General features: G+C 37.3%; 1 protein-coding gene across 7 annotated transcripts; it reads right to left on the reverse strand.

The window, feature by feature from the left end:
- Window positions 1–237: 237 nt before the first annotated feature.
- Window positions 238–8,880, reverse strand: NPY5R (neuropeptide Y receptor Y5). 7 transcript variants are annotated; one of them, XM_034661421.1, is made up of 4 exons: window positions 8,610–8,666; window positions 8,343–8,431; window positions 6,857–6,930; window positions 238–2,317 (listed from the first exon to the last, which is right to left on the reverse strand). In XM_034661421.1, exon 4 carries the CDS (start codon window positions 2,306–2,308, stop codon window positions 968–970), a length of 1,341 nt encoding a protein of 446 aa, XP_034517312.1. In that variant the 5' UTR covers window positions 2,309–2,317; window positions 6,857–6,930; window positions 8,343–8,431; window positions 8,610–8,666; the 3' UTR covers window positions 238–967. The 7 variants fall into 7 exon arrangements, with proteins under 7 accessions (XP_034517312.1, XP_034517311.1, XP_034517310.1 ...); XM_034661420.1 differs by lacking the exon at window positions 6,857–6,930 and having other exon boundaries at window positions 8,610–8,659; XM_034661419.1 differs by lacking the exon at window positions 8,610–8,666 and having other exon boundaries at window positions 8,169–8,535.
- Between the last annotated feature and the right edge of the window lie 14,831 nt (window positions 8,881–23,711).

Raw genomic sequence — 23,711 nt, forward strand, 5'->3', positions numbered from 1 at the left:
GGAAGAAGCAGGCTCATAGCGGAGGAGCCTGATGTGGGGCTCGATCCCATAACACCAGGATCACGCCCTGAGCCGAAGGCAGACGCTTAACCGCTGTGCCACCCAGGCGCCCCCAATCATTCTATATCTTGATCAAAAAAATTAACCTTTTTTTCCCCCCTGTGGACACTTGAAGTATTTTTAACTTATTTAATATTTGAAGATACAGATACTTATTTATACTTCACATTTTAGATTATAAAAGATGCATATGAAAACAATTTTTCTTTCATAGTGTTACTGTGGTATAAGACTAGAAAAGATTTAAAACCTACTTTTATTTGGTAAATTAATTGTGTGTTACTATACAGTGGGGGCAAATGAACAATTTCACCAATTATCAATAACAGGAAATTAGCGTTTTCCTGCCAAAACTGTATCCAATGCTTACAATTATAATCATGACTTGGGCGTACATCTGTCATTTGTTATGATTTGCTAAGCATACTGAATGTTTTCTGTATTTTCACAAGCTAACTATTAAGAAGCCTGTGAAGTAGAAATGAAGATAAGTAGGTAATATATATTCCTAATATTTGAAATGAAATGATCCTCAGGAAAAATATTTTGTTTATTATAACTTTGAACAAAAAAATACCTAGCTGGTTAGATACAACTTTTATTTTAAACAAAAATTACAATTCATTTGTTTACGAGACAAGATGAAGTGAAACTTAATATACTTCTTCAAGTGAAATTATAGATTGCATTGACACAGTCTTTATACAACTAAATGAATTCATCATATTATATATAATTACACATGGAAGTTATCTCCCACATATTATGAACTGACATTCAAATCCAGAACTCTGATACATAAATTAAATTTTATGTTACTAAAATTTGTTTATTATACATACAGAGTTATTATGACTGTGTTTTAGATGATCCCAACATTTGTTCTTTCCTTGGTAAACATTCAGAATTATGACATATGAAGACACTGTATAAGGGAAATTAAATCAGCTTTGATCCCATTATTAAGAAAACCATACAGAATAGGATTAAGGCAACAGGACATCATGCCTAACAAATGACAAATGCAATACACCAACTTGAAATGCCTGTTTGAAATAAGGTTATCATTAAAATCAGTTACCACATGGAAAAGGTGTAGTGGCATCCAGCTAACAGCAAACACTAATATCAGTATGGTCAGTCTATAGAAAACGCTTCGAGATCTCTTTTTGATTCTCATGATAGAACGGTTTACTCTCATTTCATGAACATCTGAGTTTTCTTCAGGTTTCATCTCAAAGCAGGTGGGGACCCTTGGTATGAACTTACTGGATGAAGAGGGTTGACTTTTTACAAAACCAAAGTTTTCTGGAAGCATTCTTGAATGGTTCTCTTGAGGAGGTCTTGCTGGAGCAGGTAACACACATGCTGTCTTCTTGCTGTATCTTCTTCTGTGTTTTCTGATGAATGAATAGCTCCACTTATGGCTGCTGGAAAGTTTCACCTGAGGCCCACTCTTTTTGAATGGATGAAGAGTTAAGTTGATCATCTCGTTTTCTTCTAGTTTATTTTCTTTGTTGGACAACCCACAGCTTATACTCCTGCAGACACTGGTATGACTTACAGTGAGACACACCAAGGGCAGAATATACTGAACTAGCAATAAAGAGATAGTAAAAGCAATTCTGTATGAATCAGATGGCCACGACTCCACACATAAATACCTGCTGCTCAGCAATGCTGAGCCAAAGGTTTCCTGAAGTTCCACCAGACTGTGAAACACTGGAAGGGGAGAGCAAATTGCAAAACCTAGTGTCCACACGGTAGCAATCAGGAAGTAGCCATGGTTTGCTGTTAAATTATTAGATATAGGATGTTTTATCATATGATACCTGACAATGGCAATTGATATTAGAATTAAAGTTGAAACCAGAACAGACACACATTGAAGAAAAGGCATAATATGACACATGACTTTGCCAAACATCCACTGATCCAGTAAGACAGAGGTCAGTGTGAAAGGGGAGCAAAAGAGCACAACCAAAATATCAGAGAAGGCCAAATTTCCTATAAGGAAGTTGACTGTCGTCTTCTGATTACGCTTTCTCATGAGAGCCATTAAAATAAGCAGATTGCCCATAAAACCAAGAAGACTTACAAATGTGTAAAGTCCAATCAGAAAATACTGCAAGTCATCCACACTGCTTTTATAGTCATCCCAGACCGGAAAATCAGAATTTCGAGTGGCAGCAGTATTGTTCTCAGTGGCAAAGGTCTTGTTGTAAAAATCCTGGAGTTCTAAATCCATATTAAAGCCCTGCTTGGAATAAAAAGACATTAATTAACAACTTAAAAAAAATTACATGACTACTATAAATTAATCCACTGAGAAGGAAACTAAATTTAAAAATTTGTTCCCATACCTTATTAATCTCCTCAACAAAGTTCCACAAGGTCTTTAATTGGTTCCAAGCGCAAAGCAAATACCAGCCAATAACAATTACAGTAAGTCTAAGTCTGTCATCATTTCTATGGTGTGTTAACTTGTGTTAAAACAGCAGACTTTGTTTTTTAGATTTACATAGACATAATGAAAGGGAAGGAAAAGGCAAATGTATATAAGAACTTTAAGATATCTAATTTACAATAGCGCATTACTATTAATCTAGTCAGTGTACTTATTCATGGTGTGGTCACATAATCCTATCTTAAACATTCGTTCTTTTCCAACTTCAATCAAGGTCAAACTTAAAAGTCACCTATCGTGAAGTATTCCTTGGTCTAGACACTCAATTGGATACGAAGTCCTCTTTGGAGCCCCCATACTGCTCTGTTTATAGCTGTGTGATGCTGTATGTCGCAATTTGCTTTGCAATATAATTAAAATACATAGCAGCCTACCTCATCTATTTGTAAACAATGGAAAAGAAGAAAACTGTCCTTTATTCTTCATGGTATCTACCACAATACATGGCCCAGTAGCTTCACCACTGTAGGTGCTAAATAAATACTTATGGAAAAATGAAAAATTCAAACAAATGTCTAGTATCCTAAATATTATCTAGCTCATGCATGTTCAAATGTAAGCTTCTCAAGCATAGAAACACTATCCCAGGACTTAGGTCTATATAGTAGGCACTTACTATGTGTTTATCAAGCTGTACTGTTGACTATGTGTGCACAATACTAGATGGCAAAATCATTCCATAATCAATTCTTAGTCCTTTGAGATGTGCCAGATTATCATGAATCAAGATAGCCACTGACCAGCAGTCTGACAATGTTTTTAAAACCAAAATTTCCCTGTTTATTTTTTAATTTAAAAATTGAAAATAACTTTCAGCTTTAAAAGGAATGAATAAATTCATATTGTCTGAGGAAATCTTACATCTAAAGTTAAATTTAGAAGTAATACTAATATCATACCCCATAATAAATTTTTTTTCATTTCAAACAAAATTAACAATGTAATATTATTAATAGTACAATGGTATTTCTCATTTACTGCTACATATTAGAGATTTGACAGAATTACAAAAAAGTAAGCACTACTATTTTTTTAACAAGAGTTTCCTATAGAATACTCAGGATAGCAATAGTTAATTAATTCTGATGAATATAGATGTTGTAATAGAGATCCTTATATAATGCAACTTTAAAAAGCATTTACACTACATATCAATTTATATTTATGTATGTATTTCTAGATCTACAGTTGGATAACTATGGTTAAAATTTTAAAAATACATATATATTTAATTAATAGTGAATACTACTATCTTTAATTTATAAGAGACTTTTAGGTCCTGATCCAAAATATTTTGAAATAGAAAATCCTTTGTGTACATACATTCATTATCAGTTATTTTAACTTCAGGTTTATATACAGTAGGTCTCAATAGAATGATACAGGCATCATTGTTCTATGAGAAAATTTGAAAGTTTAAGTTTTTCACAACTTCTACAACTGATTCTATGTTGATTAAATTACTTTCCAGGAACTAATTACATCCCTTTAAAGATAAATTAACTCACAAGCTCAGGGGCTTATTCATTCATTCTTAGACACTAGCCAACAATTTATATTGATATTGCCCCATGTTAAAAGGGGTAAGAGGTGCAAAAGTTACTCACATAATCTACTGAACCATTTTATTTTTCATATTACCAGTTAGTTAATGGCATCCCAGTAACTGCTCTGTATAGGTTAGTTGAGCGTCTAATCAAAGTAGCTTTGGCTGGTTTTCCCGCCTAATTTCCTGGGTTCCATCTCCCTTGTTGAAATCCTATGTATACCGATAACGTGCAGGTTATTTGTTACTGTGATCCTGCTCAGTTATTCTTCTTCTGACTCACTTTCTAGAGACAATCGTTTTGTTTTGTTTTGTTTTGTTTTTTGCTGTAGATAAGTGGCTATTGACTACTTTTTCTACGACCAAGGTAAGGAAGGACAAAAGAGAAATTGGGTAGTTGATTCTACAATGGCTTTTTGCTTTCTTGGGACACGTGACTAGAGGATGACACTCTTTTAAAGTAGAATATTACTGTCCAAAATTTTCTGAAGGAAGAGGAAATGCAGTACAATTTGTGGTAAGAGAAACAATGTGGTTTTGAATCTAAAATTCAGATTGACTCCAATGTAGTGGTCGGTCTTCTCAATTAGACTCTAATGGACACAAAGGAAAATGTCTTAATTCTTTTCATGATGGAAATGGTGCTTAATAGAGTTATGTTGTACATAGTGGATGCTAAGTAAACACTTGTGACTCATCATTTTAAAAGTTAATTTAATTTTTCCCAGCTTTAATATAACAGAAATGAATCATCCGGAGAATATAAGAAAGTTCAGGATAGTGTATGACTGTGTGTATATTAGGTATATATTGTATATGTCTCTTTACGTACACATATATATTGGAACCACTGAAATTAGGTTTTCAAATGGCCCTAAAATGGAATAAGGTGGTACATCCGTAGACAATGGGGATTCCTTAGCATTTTAAAATTTTAAGTAAGATATTTTCAGTGATAAAGCAACATGAAACTAAAATAGCAAAAAATACTGACATTTGTTTTTATTTAAATGTAAAAGAAATACATCAGATTATGGTGTGTCACTAAAATTTTTCTATGATAATACATGAACAGAAAATACTGAATTCATTAAATTATAAAAACCACCGCCTTGTTAGTAAGCAGATCAAGGAAATATCATCTTGAGTATTCACTGGACACTGGAAAAACTGAGGCCAACACTTCTTTGCCTCCCTAAAAAAACACTACTTAAATACAATTTTAAAGGGAAGGCTCCTTTTATTAATGAATAGCTAAGACAGATTAGTTGTTCCCTCCTTTGCTCATTCAACTAGCATTTATTGAACAATTAATGTGTGAGATGCTCTGGTAGGCTCTGGCATAAAGATAACAAATACAAGATACTATGTGAGTAATGTTCTGAGGAGTTAATTCAAGGTTACACAATGAGTAATTACAGACTGGAAGTGCCTGAGGTATAAAAGGCCCTAAATGGATGATGAATGAATGAATGAGTGAGTGAGTGAGTGAATGAATGACATTCTCCTGACTGCCAGCAATGGATTTTTTTCACCACAGCGTGAACACTTAACATTGTTGCTGAATATCATGGATGCTTATTTGCACCCATTGATAGATTGACAAATTATCATTTTTTCTTATGTTTTTTCCCCTTTTCTAACATTCATTCACTCATTCAACATTCATTTGTTCATTTTATTTTGGTGTGACTGTAATCAACCTTGTGCTGCTCTCCCTCTAGCCCCAGGCCAACCCATCCCATCTACGCGGGAACATACACATAATACCTAATGTACTCTGCACTACATGAACATTTTGTGAATCTTTGCTCCAATAACTTCTTACAACTGGAGATATTGCAAATGGGGCCGGAGGGAAGGAATGGAATGCTTAGCTGTTTCTTTAACATGCCATCTTGTAGTGTGGGGGCCAAAGGCAGGATACCCAAAGTGGGCCACACAATAGCAGGTAGATTATTTTGAGCTGAAAATGAAATCAAGACCCAAAAAACTCAGGTAGAAACTTTGACCTCCCCAGCAACTGCCTAAAAAAATTTTAGATAGTGTACCTGTACCAGGAAAAGAGCTATTTATAGGGATTCTTCTTTGCCTAAGAAACATCTGCACAACAGGGTAACCTTCATTTTCCAAACATCTCATCTCACCTTCCTGCTAATGGTTTTCCTCCCTTACCCCTCTCCTTAGCTCAGGATGACATATATACCTCATTTTGCCTGTCTTTGGAATTTCCATGTCTGTGTAGATTCCCTGTAGGTAGGAACTAAATTTGATTTTCTTCTGTTAATCTGTCTCATGGAAATTTAATTCTTAGTCCAACTAGAAGAACTTTGGACAAAGAAAAATTTCCTCCTTCCTGACAGTAGCCAGGGGATATTTCAAGCAGTAGGAAATGTTGTCCAATAAAATTTGTCTTTTTTTTTTAATTGAAAATCAAAGGTAGAGAAACTACTTTAAAATGAAAGGGAAAAAAGCACAAAGGATTTCTTTTCTTAAATTTACCCCTTCACTTCCCTGAAAAGCATAATAAGCAAACCTATAATGAAATGTAGATCTGTTTAATAATTATCTGCTTTTCAACAAGTATTATAATGAATACTGTACAATTTTATAAAACATGAATACTTTATACATAATAAGAGTAATGTAATATGTGTACTTTTCTTCATCTCAGAGTGCTAGAGAATTATGAACTATAACCAGAAAGAATGTTTCAAAAATGAAATATTATTTTAGAAGAAATTTGATATTGACTGTGTGAAACCTTTGTTCTGTTTACTTACGACATTTTCTTCTTTTGTATCTAGTTTTAGCTCCCACCATCAGAATTCCCAGGCTGCAACATCAAACTTTAATCCTCAGAGTAAAAAGTGAAAAAAATAAAAGTTCTGTCAAACTGTGGTGACTTTTAAAAAGCAATGTCTTTGTAGACTTACTGTAATTTTCTGATATTGTAATTTTCTTATAAAAATTGATCTATAGCTGACACCAAGGCAAATGAAATCTTCCGAATAGACCTTAGGTATGTTAAGTAGATAGTTCTTAAAAAGAATAATAGGAGGAACTGCAGGGAACTCAAAGGATGCTAAGAGACAGCTAATATAGTTAAATAACGGTCATTTGTTAGGATAATTTCCTGTCTTATGAAAATGCACATCTTTTCACAGAAAATGCCAATCACACACAAAAGAATAAAATACATGAATTCTTTTCCCTCTAGCAATGATAAAATATCAACTATTGCCTATTTTGCTATGATCCTGGCACAATGGCCAGGTTCCATGCTCTCAAATATTCCCATGATTTATTTTTAAAGCTAGAATCTGGCAAAATTTGACTCGGAAAGATAAATACAGCTTTGCTCAGCTGACAAACACGCAGGCACGCGCCACCCTCTCTTAATTCTAACAGCAGAGTTTCTTTTCCCTTGAGAAATCTGAAATCTAAAATTGCATTCCGGCTCAAAATTCTGCTGAGAGCCTCAGGCTATTCCATGGTCTTGGCGAAGTCTTTCGACTTTCATCCAACACGCTGGTTCAGTTCCTTTAAAAGCTAAACTAAAGGTCTGTGAACTTGGGGATAAAAAATTCCTTGTTTCTGGAATTCAAGGTGTATGAATGTATGGTACTGCTAGCATTTGTCCTAGGAGGCCACCTTGCAAACAGGAGCGCAAATCCGGGCGCGCGGCTGCCTCTGAGTCTGCGGCCAGCTGCGGGACTGCGAGGCAGGTGGACTGACCGAGTGGCGCCCGGTGGACCGCGCCCCGGGACCGCGCCAGAGCCCGGCAACGGCTGTGCACTAGCTGAGCACCCCGTGGGCTGCGGTTCCCCTGCCTCGGATGCCAGCCGGGCTGCCCCGGGGCTCTCCCCCCGGGGAAGCGCTAGGTCCCCGCAGAAACCCCTCCCGCTCGCTCCCGATCCAGCTCCAGCGCGGATTCCGGACACTCCTCCTAGATTAAGCCAGTGCCTGCCCCACCCCGGGTGAGTACTTGCCCCGCACGAAAGAATTCAGCTTCGTCCCCTCCCAGCTCTCCCTTCACGCCTAACAATTGCCTGTTCCTCCATCCCAAACCCCCCAGTTTTCCAGCCGCTCTACCTATGCCTTCCCCACTCGCCCTCTCGGGACTCCCGACTACCCCCGGGACCGGGGACAGGGGTGCGGCTCTCCAGCCCCGCGGACTCTCTGCCCCCGCCAGGAACGGCCTCGGCCGCTCCCTGCAGGCCCACCCTCGCGCGGAAGGGAGCGGCGGGGAGAGGCTGAATCCGGTACCTCGGGGCGCCCGGGCCGGTGCTGGTGCCTCGGCTCCCGGGGACTCGGTCGCTTCTGCGCCCGGGCGGCGGCGACTGCAGGGGGAGGACCTGGAGGTGGCAGTGGGGAAGAGGCGGGGGTAGGGAGGAAGGAGCGGGGAGCAGCGGGGGTTTTAGAGGCGCCTCGGGAACACGTGACTGCTCCCGGGACCCCGGAGACCTTGCTCTAGGGCGCCTGCTCCGCGACAGCCTCTCCCCAAGCCCGGGTTCGGGGCATCCCAGCCCCTACCTTGCTGTTTGGGGCCCCGGGGAGAAGCTGCAGCCCTCGAGATGGCACCCCGTCACTCTGGCCTCTGGTTCCCGGCCGAGGCCAAGTTAACTTGATGAGCAGGAAGATTTTTGCCAGTTCTGTCCCCAGCCTGGTGAAGGGAACTTGGAGGAGTCTTGAGCTGATGTGGGAGCGAGTGCAGGGGGACCTCTAAGAGCTTAGGCTACATGAGAAAAAGCTTCAAGGCCCAGGTTTTCTCTTTGTTTGAAAAAAAATAAAAACGAAAACAGAGCGCTGCTCTTTTCGCACCTTTTTGGAATGAGGAAAGGAGAAGTCTAAGCAGGGAGGTTGATCCGAGGGAGCGGGGGACACAAAGGGTCAGAGATTTGATGCACGGCGAAGAACAGGAAAAAGGATTTATTCCCATTACTAAAGAGAAGTAGCTGTGGGCGTGGGCAAGCGGCGTGGAGCTGAGGAGTGAGGTTGAAATGGAATCCACGTTTCTCAGGACTATTGAGTAACANTTTCTCAGGACTGTTGAGTAACAAACAAAGAAGATTGGGGGGTAAAAAGAGTTGTCATAGGTTAAAAAAAAAAAAAGACAACAACCAAAAAAGCACCACAAAATTTGGCCCTCTCTCCTGAACGTGATTTCCATTCCCAGTGTTTCCAAATCTGAATTGCAGGTTTGCCTTTTTTGTTGTTGTTGTTAGTCATTAGTTGGCAGGTATTTTAGGTTTCTCTGTGCTCTGTGTCTGTGTATCTCTCTCTCTCTCTCTCTCTCTCTCTCTCTCTCTCTGTGTGTGTGTGTGTGTGTGTAGGAGTGGGGAGAGACAGAGAGAGAAAAAGACTGGAGAGATTGGGTAGAGGTCCAGATGTTTTTGACCATGGCCTTGCAGGCAAAAGATTGTATTTGTTGTGTATTTCAAAGCTGAAAACGATCATGGGACAATCATAGCATCAAGTGTTCAGTGGTGAGTGTAATCCAATGGGACTGGCACTCTGAACTGGAGAGGACTGGATCCCTTGGTAGCAATGCAACTTGCAAATCTAGTTTCTAGGGGCAGCAAACCCTACTTGTTACCTCAGAAGTGGACAAAATTTCTTGTGCCTCTTCTCTGCTGAATTTTAATATTTGATACTCAGGGAATCTGTAGAGACTGTCATTGTGTTGGCTAAAGAGTCATCCAAGAGCTTTTAAATACCTCAAGTAAGTCCAGTTCCTACTTCATGCTTTTCTGTCTTATTTCTGGAATATTAGTACATTCTCCCCCGAAAGCTTGACAGAAAAGGCAGTCTGAGCAGGCTCATTGGATCGTGCAGTCAGTGAGCTGAAGGATAGTATGTCAAGAAGGGGTGACTGATAAGAAAACAAAGTTTGGTTCTTAGACTTTCTTCATTCCAACATCAGCAGGATCAATCCACTCCACATTGCCACATTAAATTTCTATTCTTCCATCCCTTGCACAGTTATAATACATACTTACTTCAAATAGGCTTTGTTGTTAAAACAGCTTCCAAATGAACCCCATGTGACTATCTTCCAAAATACTCATCTATGCTACAAGCTTTTGTATGTTAAAAATACAAGATGGATTTTATTTCTTTTCCACAAATTTGTTTTTTCTTTTGATGATATCGACCCTTAGATTTAAGTGATTGTTATTATTAAAGTATTAAAAATAAAAGGCGAACATGTCATTGAGATAAAGATTTCGATTAACCCACCGTTTCCTTCCCACTGCACACACAAACATGCAAGACTCAGAAAGCATTCTTTAAATACACACTTAATATACATGGAGTAAACGACTTATTTTAAAAAATCCTTCTTTTGAAGATTTGGTCAACTTGAAAATTCCAACAATATGCTACATAAAGAAAGAGGAAGATATGAAGATCAGTGTGCTTTTATCTTCAAATTTCCCGGGAGAGATTCAAGACTAATCATCATCACTCCGTGTAGAATATAATAAGTAACTTTGTTCCTATTTTATGGAGTAAATTCAAGCAGGTGGAGTACTACCTTTGGGAACACAAATAGTAATGTCCACCTCTGCTCTGTGTATTTTTCCTACTCACTATTTATAAAATGCTCATTTGGGAAATTAAGCTGGATTTTATGTGTGCTACAAAATTAAACTGGCTATTTTCCAGTTCTCATGGCTCTTCATCAGTTATGAAAGAAAGCATTTCTATAAAGGTGAAAGTTAAAACCACTCGGGACTCCTAAGACAAATTATTGAATAATAGGACATTCCAAACAATGCCTGGGGTAACATTTCTCTGAGGAACATGTCTGTTGTCTTTGACAAAGTTATGCTGCATTTTAATAACAGCTTAACCATTTGTGAAGGACAGTTACTAAAGTGCATTGACATAATCTCAAATGATATGTGATCTCGATATATTAGTTATAGCAATAGTGGTGATAAAATAGAAAAAATAGTATTATCTTATTTGATGCATTTTTCTCGGTGAGGATATTTGTTATATTCATTAAGAGTAAACATTTCTTTATCCACTGTTTCTATCATGGTAAATTTAAATCCTTAATTCCTAAAAGACGTGGTGAGGGCCATTTCCACGTATTATCAAAATATTTTTAGGATGTGCATTGCTGCATTGATTTCTTTGGAACTGTAATAGTTTGTGATATAATCAATATTTAGGACTTAAAACAAGGAACTAACATAACTGTGAAATACATGCAGTTTTTTAAGAAACAAAGGCAATTAAAAAAAGCTGACCCAAAGTTTTGGGTGCATAGAACCATTTTCCCAGAGAATTCAAAGATAATTTTGAGGTCCTAAGGGGATAAACATATAATTGTCTTCTTCTGACAAGCACTTTGCTACTTTCTTTTTTATAATTTTTATTTTCTTATCTTAGTCAACATGCAGTACATCCCCAGTTAGCACTTTGCTACTTAAGCAATACTTTATCTTTCCTTTTGATTCCCTAATGATTAAATCATTAACTATAACTCAGTGACTAATTGCCAGACAGAATGTACAGTTCTTTTTTCTTTCAATAAATTTTCCATGTTGAAAATACATGCACACATACGTGTTGTATGCATCTATATAGTTATGCAATCACATATCGCGGATGTATTTGTATAATGGATACTTGTCAGAAGACCTGGATTCCATTCGGGTTTTATTCCAAATTAATGGTGTGGCTTTAGAAAAAACACTTGACTTTTGTAGTTTTCACTTTCTGTGTAAAATGAAATGTTTTGACTGGTAGATATGGAGTGTCCTTTAAGCTCTGACTACCTATGACTCTATGCCATTAACAAGCTTGCATCATAGATATATGTGTAGAAAGAGAAACTTTCTGGATCTTGAGAAAAATTTGATGGTTATAGAAATTGATTCTCTCCATATTAGAAAAAAAGAAAAAAAGAAATACTGTTGATAGCTTTCCATTTTTACTGGCACATTCTCTTCCCCGCAGCTATAATAACTACATAATGATACTTGATTCATTCTTTTAAAAAGTTGTGGATGTCCTACATATCAACAGATGATTCTTCATCTAATTATATTATTTTAAAAATCACAGCACAAAAAATATAAAAGAAGAGAACGTAGATTCTTTTGGAGACATAATATTGCTATCATGTAAATCCATAGGTAGGCCATACATTCTTCCCTTTTGTAAATCAAAACAAAAAGTGGTGTTGTTGATAAGTATCCCCCAATAATGCTTTTTAAAAATAAATTTTCATTTCTTAGCTAAGTTTTCATGGTTAGTATTTTAAATCTACTTATAAGTCTAAATATAGCTTCACTATATTTAAGTGGAAGTGAAAGAGAAATAGTTTGTTTTTGATATGTTGGTTTGTTTTGAATAGTCTTTAAAAAGAATGTTTAGAGAACTGTTCAAAGCATAAGCCCAGAATAAAAAGTTGATGTGGTTAAATGACGGGCTCTTCAAAAAGGAATCTGTTACCATGTTCTTACTCTTTTCATGCTCACAGGTAATTCAGCTTTTAAAAGTGGGTAGGTAGAAAAACTTATAAGACATTTTTCTGCTGGACATTATATGCATTTTTAAAGGCAATAGGATTCATTTTTCAAGTTTATACTTACTAGGTAAAGCAGAATTAACACATAAAGAAAATTTAAAGAATGAGAAGAATCATCAAGAGAAGAATATAGTAAGCATATATATGTATAAAATATATGTAGAATTTACATATATGTAAATGCACACACACACACGTGTTATGTGCATGTATAAAGGAGCAGTAATCCTCCATAACTAAAATGCCCAAGACAGTTTTAAATGTTTCGGATGAACAAATGGGCTTGATTTATGATGTTCATAATTTATGTTATCCTACCTTATTCTTTGTTCTTCAATCCTTCAACAGAACTTTTTTCAATATCTTGTGATATAACAGATAGAATTCTAAGCTGTGAGTTCAAAGAAGTGAAAAAAGTAGTCACTGCCTTCCAGAGACCACAGTGTGGTTCTGTGCAAATAAACAATTAATTATATCTAGTGTACTAAATTCTATGTTGGAAATAAACTTAGAGTGCTTCAGGAACATGAATAAGGCACATTCAGCCTATGGGGGCATTTGGAGAGAGGGAGAGAATAAAAGAGGGCTTCGTAGTTGAGAAGCTACTTGAATTGAGATTTGAGGAATTGGTGAGAGTTGAATCCCCGGATGGCAGGGAAGGGTAAGTAAGAAGTGGGGAAATAGCATGAAGGTGAGAGCAGATGTAAGAAAGAAGCACAGAGAGTTTGGTATGACTGAGTGTGTGGGAAGTGGTAGAGGAAGATACTGAAAATATTGGTTAAAAGGACATTGTACTTGAAGGGTCTGGAGAGCAACTAGACTATTTAAGCTGGGGAGGGGTATAATTGGACCATTGTGAAAACCACTGAGGCAGAAGGTCCATTTAGCAGAGAACTAAGTAGAGTTCGATGGTGTGACAAAACACATTTGAGAGATGTTTAAGGGGTAAAATCAATGGGAATGTGTGAGCAATTGAATTTGAGAGTGTGAGAGACAAACACAGGATAGTTCTTAGATTCTGGTTTGAGGGATGGAGATGATGACAAGACTGAGATTCCTGTTCACCAGCTGGGAAGCACATTTGCCAAGGAAGCCTGAGAGGGATCTGTCCTTTAGATAGAAATGTAGGGTTGTGAGCATATAGGCATATAATTGGTGACAGAGGTTATGATTATGCATTAGGTTTAAAAAAAAGGAGAAGATTAAGAATGAGATCTCTGGTAAATTTGGGGATTTCAGGTCAATCAAGGAAATGAAAGGACCACGAAAAGCAGTAGCACACAAGCTTTTTGGGAGTGGTCTTGGACAGTGTTGCACGACAGGGGAAGGTTCTCCAGGCAAGAGATTTTCCAAAGACAACAGCATGGTGCTACCATCCAGAAGGGAGATAGGACAGAGGACTCTTGGGGAGAGGGGGAAAATAGAGAGTGGGCTCACTTGCCTAGGTGATATCACTCAGTAGCTAGTGGAGAGACTTGGTTCACAGAGCTCTAAAGGGCAACAGCAGTTTGGTGTTTCTCATGGCTACAGGATTTCTTTTATCTATGGTTAACAGATGAGGGTGCAGTTTCTCAGGGTATGAAAAGTAGATGGCCTCTAACTGGTTAAAAATATATTTATTTGGATTACATTTAAAGCAATTAGATATGTGAGAATTTGAGTTTGGGGCTGTCTGGCTTTGGGCCAATAGTCCTAGCCTGCTGTGTGAAGGAGAAAACAATATGGGGGGGCATTTTAGGCTAATACGCAGGTGCCATCTCGGGCCCATTTATATAGCATGAGCCACTTAAGAAGTAGAGAGAGACAGCAGATCTTGAGAGAGAAAACTGAGGAACAAGCAGTAAGGAATGAGAAAAGCCTGAAGTGTGGAGTTCATGAAGTCAAAGGAAAAGAAAATTCCAAGAGCATAGGAAGGTCAAGAGAGTCAAACCAACATAAAGAATAAATATAATAATGTCTGAATTGTTTCCACTGGCTTTGATCATTGGTGTTAATGGGCAGAGGTGGTTTCAGGTGGGCCATATCTGAAGGGCAAATAAGGGGACAGTAAATGTTCAGTTTTGGAAAAGTTACCAGGAAAGAGAAGGGAGCTACAGAAGCTTTGACATGGGTGAGGGAGTTACAATGCAAGAGTGAGAAATTTTATTTTTGTTTTCATTTTAGTGTTGCGCCAAGAAAACTGAATTGTTGAATAAACAGGTGTTACAGTTATATTATTGTGTAACAAGCCTCCCAAATTTAGTGGAGTAAAACAACAACTCGCTCATGGATTTTATGCTCATGGATCGAGTGGGAGAGCACAGTGGTGGTGGCTTATCTCTGTCACATGGTGTTTGGGGCGTCAGCTGGGAAATCTGGGCTAGGCTGACTCAAAGCCTGGGGGCTGAAACAGCTGGGGCAGAGGAGTCGCTGCTGAAATGAGGAATGCAGAAGTGAGGGAGTAAATGTCCTATGGTTTTTACTTAATTCAGATGGAAGGAGGAATCTAGAAACTGAGAGTTTCTCGGTAGAAGATAGGAGACTGGGGGAGAAGGGTGACAATTTGAAATACCTTCTCAAAGGAGAGAAACTGAAAGTCACTCAAGCCCAAGAATTTCTGGATAGTATTTAAGGCTCAGCTAAGGGTTTGTTTTTTTTTTTTTTAAAGATTGTATTTATTTATTTGTCTGAGAGAGAGAGAGAGAGAACATAAGCAGGGGAGTGGCAGGCAGAAGGAGAGGGAGAAGGGCAGGGAGCCCGATGTAGGGCTCGATCCCAGGACCCTGGGATGATGACCTGAGTTGAAGGCAGACAACTTAACGGATTGAACCACCTAGGTGTCCTTCAGCTAAAGTTTTGGATAATCTGTGCAGTTTGGTTATTTTTACCTTTATNATCCAATGGGACTGGCACTCTGAACTGGAGAGGACTGGATCCCTTAGTAGCAATGCAACTTGCAAATCTAGTTTCTAGGGGCAGCAAACCCTACTTGTTACCTCAGAAGTGGACAAAATTTCTTGTGCCTCTTCTCTGCTGAATTTTAATATTTGATACTCAGGGAATCTGTAGAGACTGTCATTGTGTTGGCTAAAGAGTCATCCAAGAGCTTTTAAATACCTCAAGTAAGTCCAGTTCCTACTTCATGCTTTTCTGTCTTATTTCTGGAATATTAGTACATTCTCCCCCGAAAGCTTGACAGAAAAGGCAGTCTGAGCAGGCTTATTGGATCGTGCAGTCAGTGAGCTGAAGGATAGTATGTCAAGAAGGGGTGACTGATAAGAAAACAAAGTTTGGTTCTTAGACTTTCTTCATTCCAACATCAGCAGGATCAATCCACTCCACATTGCCACATTAAATTTCTATTCTTCCATCCCTTGCACAGTTATAATACATACTTACTTCAAATAGGCTTTGTTGTTAAAACAGCTTCCAAATGAACCCCATGTGACTATCTTCCAAAATACTCATCTATGCTACAAGCTTTTGTATGTTAAAAATACAAGATGGATTTTATTTCTTTTCCACAAATTTGTTTTTTCTTTTGATGATATCGACCCTTAGATTTAAGTGATTGTTATTATTAAAGTATTAAAAATAAAAGGCGAACATGTCATTGAGATAAAGATTTCGATTAACCCACCGTTTCCTTCCCACTGCACACACAAACATGCAAGACTCAGAAAGCATTCTTTAAATACACACTTAATATACATGGAGTAAACGACTTATTTTAAAAAATCCTTCTTTTGAAGATTTGGTCAACTTGAAAATTCCAACAATATGCTACATAAAGAAAGAGGAAGATATGAAGATCAGTGTGCTTTTATCTTCAAATTTCCCGGGAGAGATTCAAGACTAATCATCATCACTCCGTGTAGAATATAATAAGTAACTTTGTTCCTATTTTATGGAGTAAATTCAAGCAGGTGGAGTACTACCTTTGGGAACACAAATAGTAATGTCCACCTCTGCTCTGTGTATTTTTCCTACTCACTATTTATAAAATGCTCATTTGGGAAATTAAGCTGGATTTTATGTGTGCTACAAAATTAAACTGGCTATTTTCCAGTTCTCATGGCTCTTCATCAGTTATGAAAGAAAGCATTTCTATAAAGGTGAAAGTTAAAACCACTCGGGACTCCTAAGACAAATTATTGAATAATAGGACATTCCAAACAATGCCTGGGGTAACATTTCTCTGAGGAACATGTCTGTTGTCTTTGACAAAGTTATGCTGCATTTTAATAACAGCTTAACCATTTGTGAAGGACAGTTACTAAAGTGCATTGACATAATCTCAAATGATATGTGATCTCGATATATTAGTTATAGCAATAGTGGTGATAAAATAGAAAAAATAGTATTATCTTATTTGATGCATTTTTCTCGGTGAGGATATTTGTTATATTCATTAAGAGTAAACATTTCTTTATCCACTGTTTCTATCATGGTAAATTTAAATCCTTAATTCCTAAAAGACGTGGTGAGGGCCATTTCCACGTATTATCAAAATATTTTTAGGATGTGCATTGCTGCATTGATTTCTTTGGAACTGTAATAGTTTGTGATATAATCAATATTTAGGACTTAAAACAAGGAACTAACATAACTGTGAAATACATGCAGTTTTTTAAGAAACATAGGCAATTAAAAAAAGCTGACCCAAAGTTTTGGGTGCATAGAACCATTTTCCCAGAGAATTCAAAGATAATTTTGAGGTCCTAAGGGGATAAACATATAATTGTCTTCTTCTGACAAGCACTTTGCTACTTTCTTTTTTATAATTTTTATTTTCTTATCTTAGTCAACATGCAGTACATCCCCAGTTAGCACTTTGCTACTTAAGCAATACTTTATCTTTCCTTTTGATTCCCTAATGATTAAATCATTAACTATAACTCAGTGACTAATTGCCAGACAGAATGTACAGTTCTTTTTTCTTTCAATAAATTTTCCATGTTGAAAATACATGCACACATACGTGTTGTATGCATCTATATAGTTATGCAATCACATATCGCGGATGTATTTGTATAATGGATACTTGTCAGAAGACCTGGATTCCATTCGGGTTTTATTCCAAATTAATGGTGTGGCTTTAGAAAAAACACTTGACTTTTGTAGTTTTCACTTTCTGTGTAAAATGAAATGTTTTGACTGGTAGATATGGAGTGTCCTTTAAGCTCTGACTACCTATGACTCTATGCCATTAACAAGCTTGCATCATAGATATATGTGTAGAAAGAGAAACTTTCTGGATCTTGAGAAAAATTTGATGGTTATAGAAATTGATTCTCTCCATATTAGAAAAAAAGAAAAAAAGAAATACTGTTGATAGCTTTCCATTTTTACTGGCACATTCTCTTCCCCGCAGCTATAATAACTACATAATGATACTTGATTCATTCTTTTAAAAAGTTGTGGATGTCCTACATATCAACAGATGATTCTTCATCTAATTATATTATTTTAAAAATCACAGCACAAAAAATATAAAAGAAGAGAACGTAGATTCTTTTGGAGACATAATATTGCTATCATGTAAATCCATAGGTAGGCCATACATTCTTCCCTTTTGTAAATCAAAACAAAAAGTGGTGTTGTTGATAAGTATCCCCCAATAATGCTTTTTAAAAATAAATTTTCATTTCTTAGCTAAGTTTTCATGGTTAGTATTTTAAATCTACTTATAAGTCTAAATATAGCTTCACTATATTTAAGTGGAAGTGAAAGAGAAATAGTTTGTTTTTGATATGTTGGTTTGTTTTGAATAGTCTTTAAAAAGAATGTTTAGAGAACTGTTCAAAGCATAAGCCCAGAATAAAAAGTTGATGTGGTTAAATGACAGGCTCTTCAAAAAGGAATCTGTTACCATGTTCTTACTCTTTTCATGCTCACAGGTAATTCAGCTTTTAAAAGTGGGTAGGTAGAAAAACTTATAAGACATTTTTCTGCTGGACATTATATGCATTTTTAAAGGCAATAGGATTCATTTTTCAAGTTTATACTTACTAGGGAAAGCAGAATTAACACATAAAGAAAATTTAAAGAATGAGAAGAATCATCAAGAGAAGAATATAGTAAGCATATATATGTATAAAATATATGTAGAATTTACATATATGTAAATGCACACACACACACGTGTTATGTGCATGTATAAAGGAGCAGTAATCCTCCATAACTAAAATGCCCAAGACAGTTTTAAATGTTTCGGATGAACAAATGGGCTTGATTTATGATGTTCATAATTTATGTTATCCTACCTTATTCTTTGTTCTTCAATCCTTCAACAGAACTTTTTTCAATATCTTGTGATATAACAGATAGAATTCTAAGCTGTGAGTTCAAAGAAGTGAAAAAAGTAGTCACTGCCTTCCAGAGACCACAGTGTGGTTCTGTGCAAATAAACAATTAATTATATCTAGTGTACTAAATTCTATGTTGGAAATAAACTTAGAGTGCTTCAGGAACATGAATAAGGCACATTCAGCCTATGGGGGCATTTGGAGAGAGGGAGAGAATAAAAGAGGGCTTCGTAGTTGAGAAGCTACTTGAATTGAGATTTGAGGAATTGGTGAGAGTTGAATCCCCGGATGGCAGGGAAGGGTAAGTAAGAAGTGGGGAAATAGCATGAAGGTGAGAGCAGATGTAAGAAAGAAGCACAGAGAGTTTGGTATGACTGAGTGTGTGGGAAGTGGTAGAGGAAGATACTGAAAATATTGGTTAAAAGGACATTGTACTTGAAGGGTCTGGAGAGCAACTAGACTATTTAAGCTGGGGAGGGGTATAATTGGACCATTGTGAAAACCACTGAGGCAGAAGGTCCATTTAGCAGAGAACTAAGTAGAGTTCGATGGTGTGACAAAACACATTTGAGAGATGTTTAAGGGGTAAAATCAATGGGAATGTGTGAGCAATTGAATTTGAGAGTGTGAGAGACAAACACAGGATAGTTCTTAGATTCTGGTTTGAGGGATGGAGATGATGACAAGACTGAGATTCCTGTTCACCAGCTGGGAAGCACATTTGCCAAGGAAGCCTGAGAGGGATCTGTCCTTTAGATAGAAATGTAGGGTTGTGAGCATATAGGCATATAATTGGTGACAGAGGTTATGATTATGCATTAGGTTTAAAAAAAAGGAGAAGATTAAGAATGAGATCTCTGGTAAATTTGGGGATTTCAGGTCAATCAAGGAAATGAAAGGACCACGAAAAGCAGTAGCACACAAGCTTTTTGGGAGTGGTCTTGGACAGTGTTGCACGACAGGGGAAGGTTCTCCAGGCAAGAGATTTTCCAAAGACAACAGCATGGTGCTACCATCCAGAAGGGACATAGGACAGAGGACTCTTGGGGAGAGGGGGAAAATAGAGAGTGGGCTCACTTGCCTAGGTGATATCACTCAGTAGCTAGTGGAGAGACTTGGTTCACAGAGCTCTAAAGGGCAACAGCAGTTTGGTGTTTCTCATGGCTACAGGATTTCTTTTATCTATGGTTAACAGATGAGGGTGCAGTTTCTCAGGGTATGAAAAGTAGATGGCCTCTAACTGGTTAAAAATATATTTATTTGGATTACATTTAAAGCAATTAGATATGTGAGAATTTGAGTTTGGGGCTGTCTGGCTTTGGGCCAATAGTCCTAGCCTGCTGTGTGAAGGAGAAAACAATATGGGGGGGCATTTTAGGCTAATACACAGGTGCCATCTCGGGCCCATTTATATAGCATGAGCCACTTAAGAAGTNGGCTTTGGGCCAATAGTCCTAGCCTGCTGTGTGAAGGAGAAAACAATATGGGGGGGCATTTTAGGCTAATACGCAGGTGCCATCTCGGGCCCATTTATATAGCATGAGCCACTTAAGAAGTAGAGAGAGACAGCNTAAGAAGTAGATCTTGAGAGAGAAAACTGAGGAACAAGCAGTAAGGAATGAGAAAAGCCTGAAGTGTGGAGTTCATGAAGTCAAAGGAAAAGAAAATTCCAAGAGCATAGGAAGGTCAAGAGAGTCAAACCAACATAAAGAATAAATATAATAATGTCTGAATTGTTTCCACTGGCTTTGATCATTGGTGTTAATGGGCAGAGGTGGTTTCAGGTGGGCCATATCTGAAGGGCAAATAAGGGGACAGTAAATGTTCAGTTTTGGAAAAGTTACCAGGAAAGAGAAGGGAGCTACAGAAGCTTTGACATGGGTGAGGGAGTTACAATGCAAGAGTGAGAAATTTTATTTTTGTTTTCATTTTAGTGTTGCGCCAAGAAAACTGAATTGTTGAATAAACAGGTGTTACAGTTATATTATTGTGTAACAAGCCTCCCAAATTTAGTGGAGTAAAACAACAACTCGCTCATGGATTTTATGCTCATGGATTGAGTGGGAGAGCACAGTGGTGGTGGCTTATCTCTGTCACATGGTGTTTGGGGCGTCAGCTGGGAAATCTGGGCTAGGCTGACTCAAAGCCTGGGGGCTGAAACAGCTGGGGCAGAGGAGTCGCTGCTGAAATGAGGAATGCAGAAGTGAGGGAGTAAATGTCCTATGGTTTTTACTTAATTCAGATGGAAGGAGGAATCTAGAAACTGAGAGTTTCTCGGTAGAAGATAGGAGACTGGGGGAGAAGGGTGACAATTTGAAATAACTTCTCAAAGGAGAGAAACTGAAAGTCACTCAAGCCCAAGAATTTCTGGATAGTATTTAAGGCTCAGCTAAGGGTTTTTTTTTTTTTTAAAGATTGTATTTATTTATTTGTCTGAGAGAGAGAGAGAGAGAACATAAGCAGGGGAGTGGCAGGCAGAAGGAGAGGGAGAAGGGCAGGGAGCCCGATGTAGGGCTCGATCCCAGGACCCTGGGATGATGACCTGAGTTGAAGGCAGACAACTTAACGGATTGAACCACCTAGGTGTCCTTCAGCTAAAGTTTTGGATAATCTGTGCAGTTTGGTTATTTTTACCTTTATGCTGCTATGCGTAGAGAATGGTAGCCAAGCAATTTCCTGGGTTCAGAAGAGTCCAATTGTACCCCAGCTCATCCTTGGATATTTATTCTCTTTCTAAATTTATATGTATCTGGAGAAAGAAAAGCAATAGCTAGACTTTAAACAAAGGAATGAAGATGGGATACTTACCTAAGCAAAGTGATGCCTGGGAACACTTCATACCACCTTTGTGCCAGTTTGTGAAGTTGTTTATGTGGACATAAGGAGTCTTGTTTGTTTGTTTTTTTCCTTTAGGAAAAATTGCCCTATCTCAGGGACGTGAAGTAGCTTTACATCATGGAACCAAGTCTGATCTACTGATGTTGGCTGCCTGTTGTGTTGTGTTGTGTTGTGTTGTGTTGTGTTGTGTTGTGAAAGGGTCTAATATTAAGGCTGAGATTTCAGGATGGGGGTGGTGGGAGGTGGAAGTGGGGCAAGATGAACTGTCGGAGGTATTGGTCATAGATGATGGCAGGTTTAGAGGCGCGTTCAAACTAGCGCTTCTCATACCTTTGGAAAGAGATAAGAAGGGAATAGTAATAATTCTAATCAAAAGCAATAATAGTAACAATGACAAAGCTCTGTTCATTATACCATGTAATAAATACACAATGTGACACTTTTGTAAAATAACATTACACTTTGGTTGGATGTATAAAGGGTGTTGGACAAGGTGAGATCTGCAAGAGAATGTTTGGATATTTATTTACTAAATAGTTTTAAGACCCTAGTCCTCTAGAGTCTTATTCTGAGAATTTTAAAACAAATGCTCTGAATTTGTAGTCTATGTAACGAAATGAGAACTTTCTTGAAGTGCATTCTCAGTTCAAATCAAATCAATAACAAATCCATAAATATTACTTAGCTTCTCTGCACAAAGAAGGTAATTGAATTGTTTGCCTACATACTTGTATACTAACATTTTCACTAAATTAATTGTTACTTCTTTCTGCGAGTTAATTCTCAAAAAGACAATTGAATTAAGTGATTGTATTGACCATTTGATTGGACTAACCAATTTAGTCAAAACTCTTTGCCTCCTATATTTCATTGGTTCTAAGATGAGGATTTTAAAAAATATTTTAGTACCCTGACTTTGAGATTCATTTACAATTGCTTTTGTGTCTTTGCTTTATTGGAAGCATTTTCTTTCTTCCTCCGTGGTCCATAAAATAATGTTGCAATCTATATTCTATGACATCATCAATTCAAATAAATGTAATAGGTAAGTTACAGAAAGTGGAAAAACTGGCACCTAATTAATGAATAGAATATGAACTTATTCACCAACGTGGTTCATACAAGTTTTACCCTGATGGAATTTTCTCCTACAATGTCATCCACTTTCTAGTTTTCACATGTAGTTTAATGCCTATCAAGATTTTTCTGAGTCATAATTTATGACAACTTTCCTGTATCAAGACCTAATAGCATTTTAGAATCTTTAACCCTTGCAGCAGAAATTCATCAGGAGACCAATAAAGTAGTTACAATGGATAAATTCCATCAGCAAGTATAATGATACACTTTTATCTATGCAGTCATTGAATCATGCAATTTAAAGGGCCAGACCATTTTTTAGATGATAAAACTAAGGTCTGCAGAGATTTAATGAGTAGAGCCTATTCTTCTGTTTAAATGACAGAACAAAAGACTTGCCCAAGAGAACATGAAAACATGTCATTAATTTAATTCTCCTAGCATGGTTTATAGGTCAGACGGCTATGAAATTTCAGAAGGAAATACACAAAATGGAAAAAGTTCTCTCTCCCTAGCAAAGGTGAGGTTTTATCTAGTTTGAATCCCAAATAAGAAAGTATGCAACTGGCTGTTCATTTAAGAGTAGAAGAAGAAGTTATCTTTATTTCACACATATAGTCTCTTTAATACATCTTTTGAAGAATTCAGATTACTCTTTAACACATGTCTTCTGAGGAACTCAGATTACTTTATGTCAAACCTTCCATAAGATTACATTATAAGAGGATCTTATGTTGTATTTGGCTACTATACAATGCTAATTTTTTTATTTTACACTTTTAAAATTTTTATTTATATTTTACACTTTGGAAAAGTACTTAATAAATGATATTCCTAGAGAATTATGTAACTTGCTATGTTGTTGAGCATTTCAAAACTTTT

This window comes from Ailuropoda melanoleuca, chromosome 5 (assembly GCF_002007445.2).
Source record: "Ailuropoda melanoleuca isolate Jingjing chromosome 5, ASM200744v2, whole genome shotgun sequence".
NCBI classification, from domain to species: domain Eukaryota; kingdom Metazoa; phylum Chordata; class Mammalia; order Carnivora; family Ursidae; genus Ailuropoda; species Ailuropoda melanoleuca.

Coding starts and splice junctions, on each gene's coding strand:
- NPY5R (XM_034661422.1), bottom strand. CDS start 2,308: ATGGATTTAGAACTCCAGGATTTTTACAACAAGACCTTTGCCACTGAG.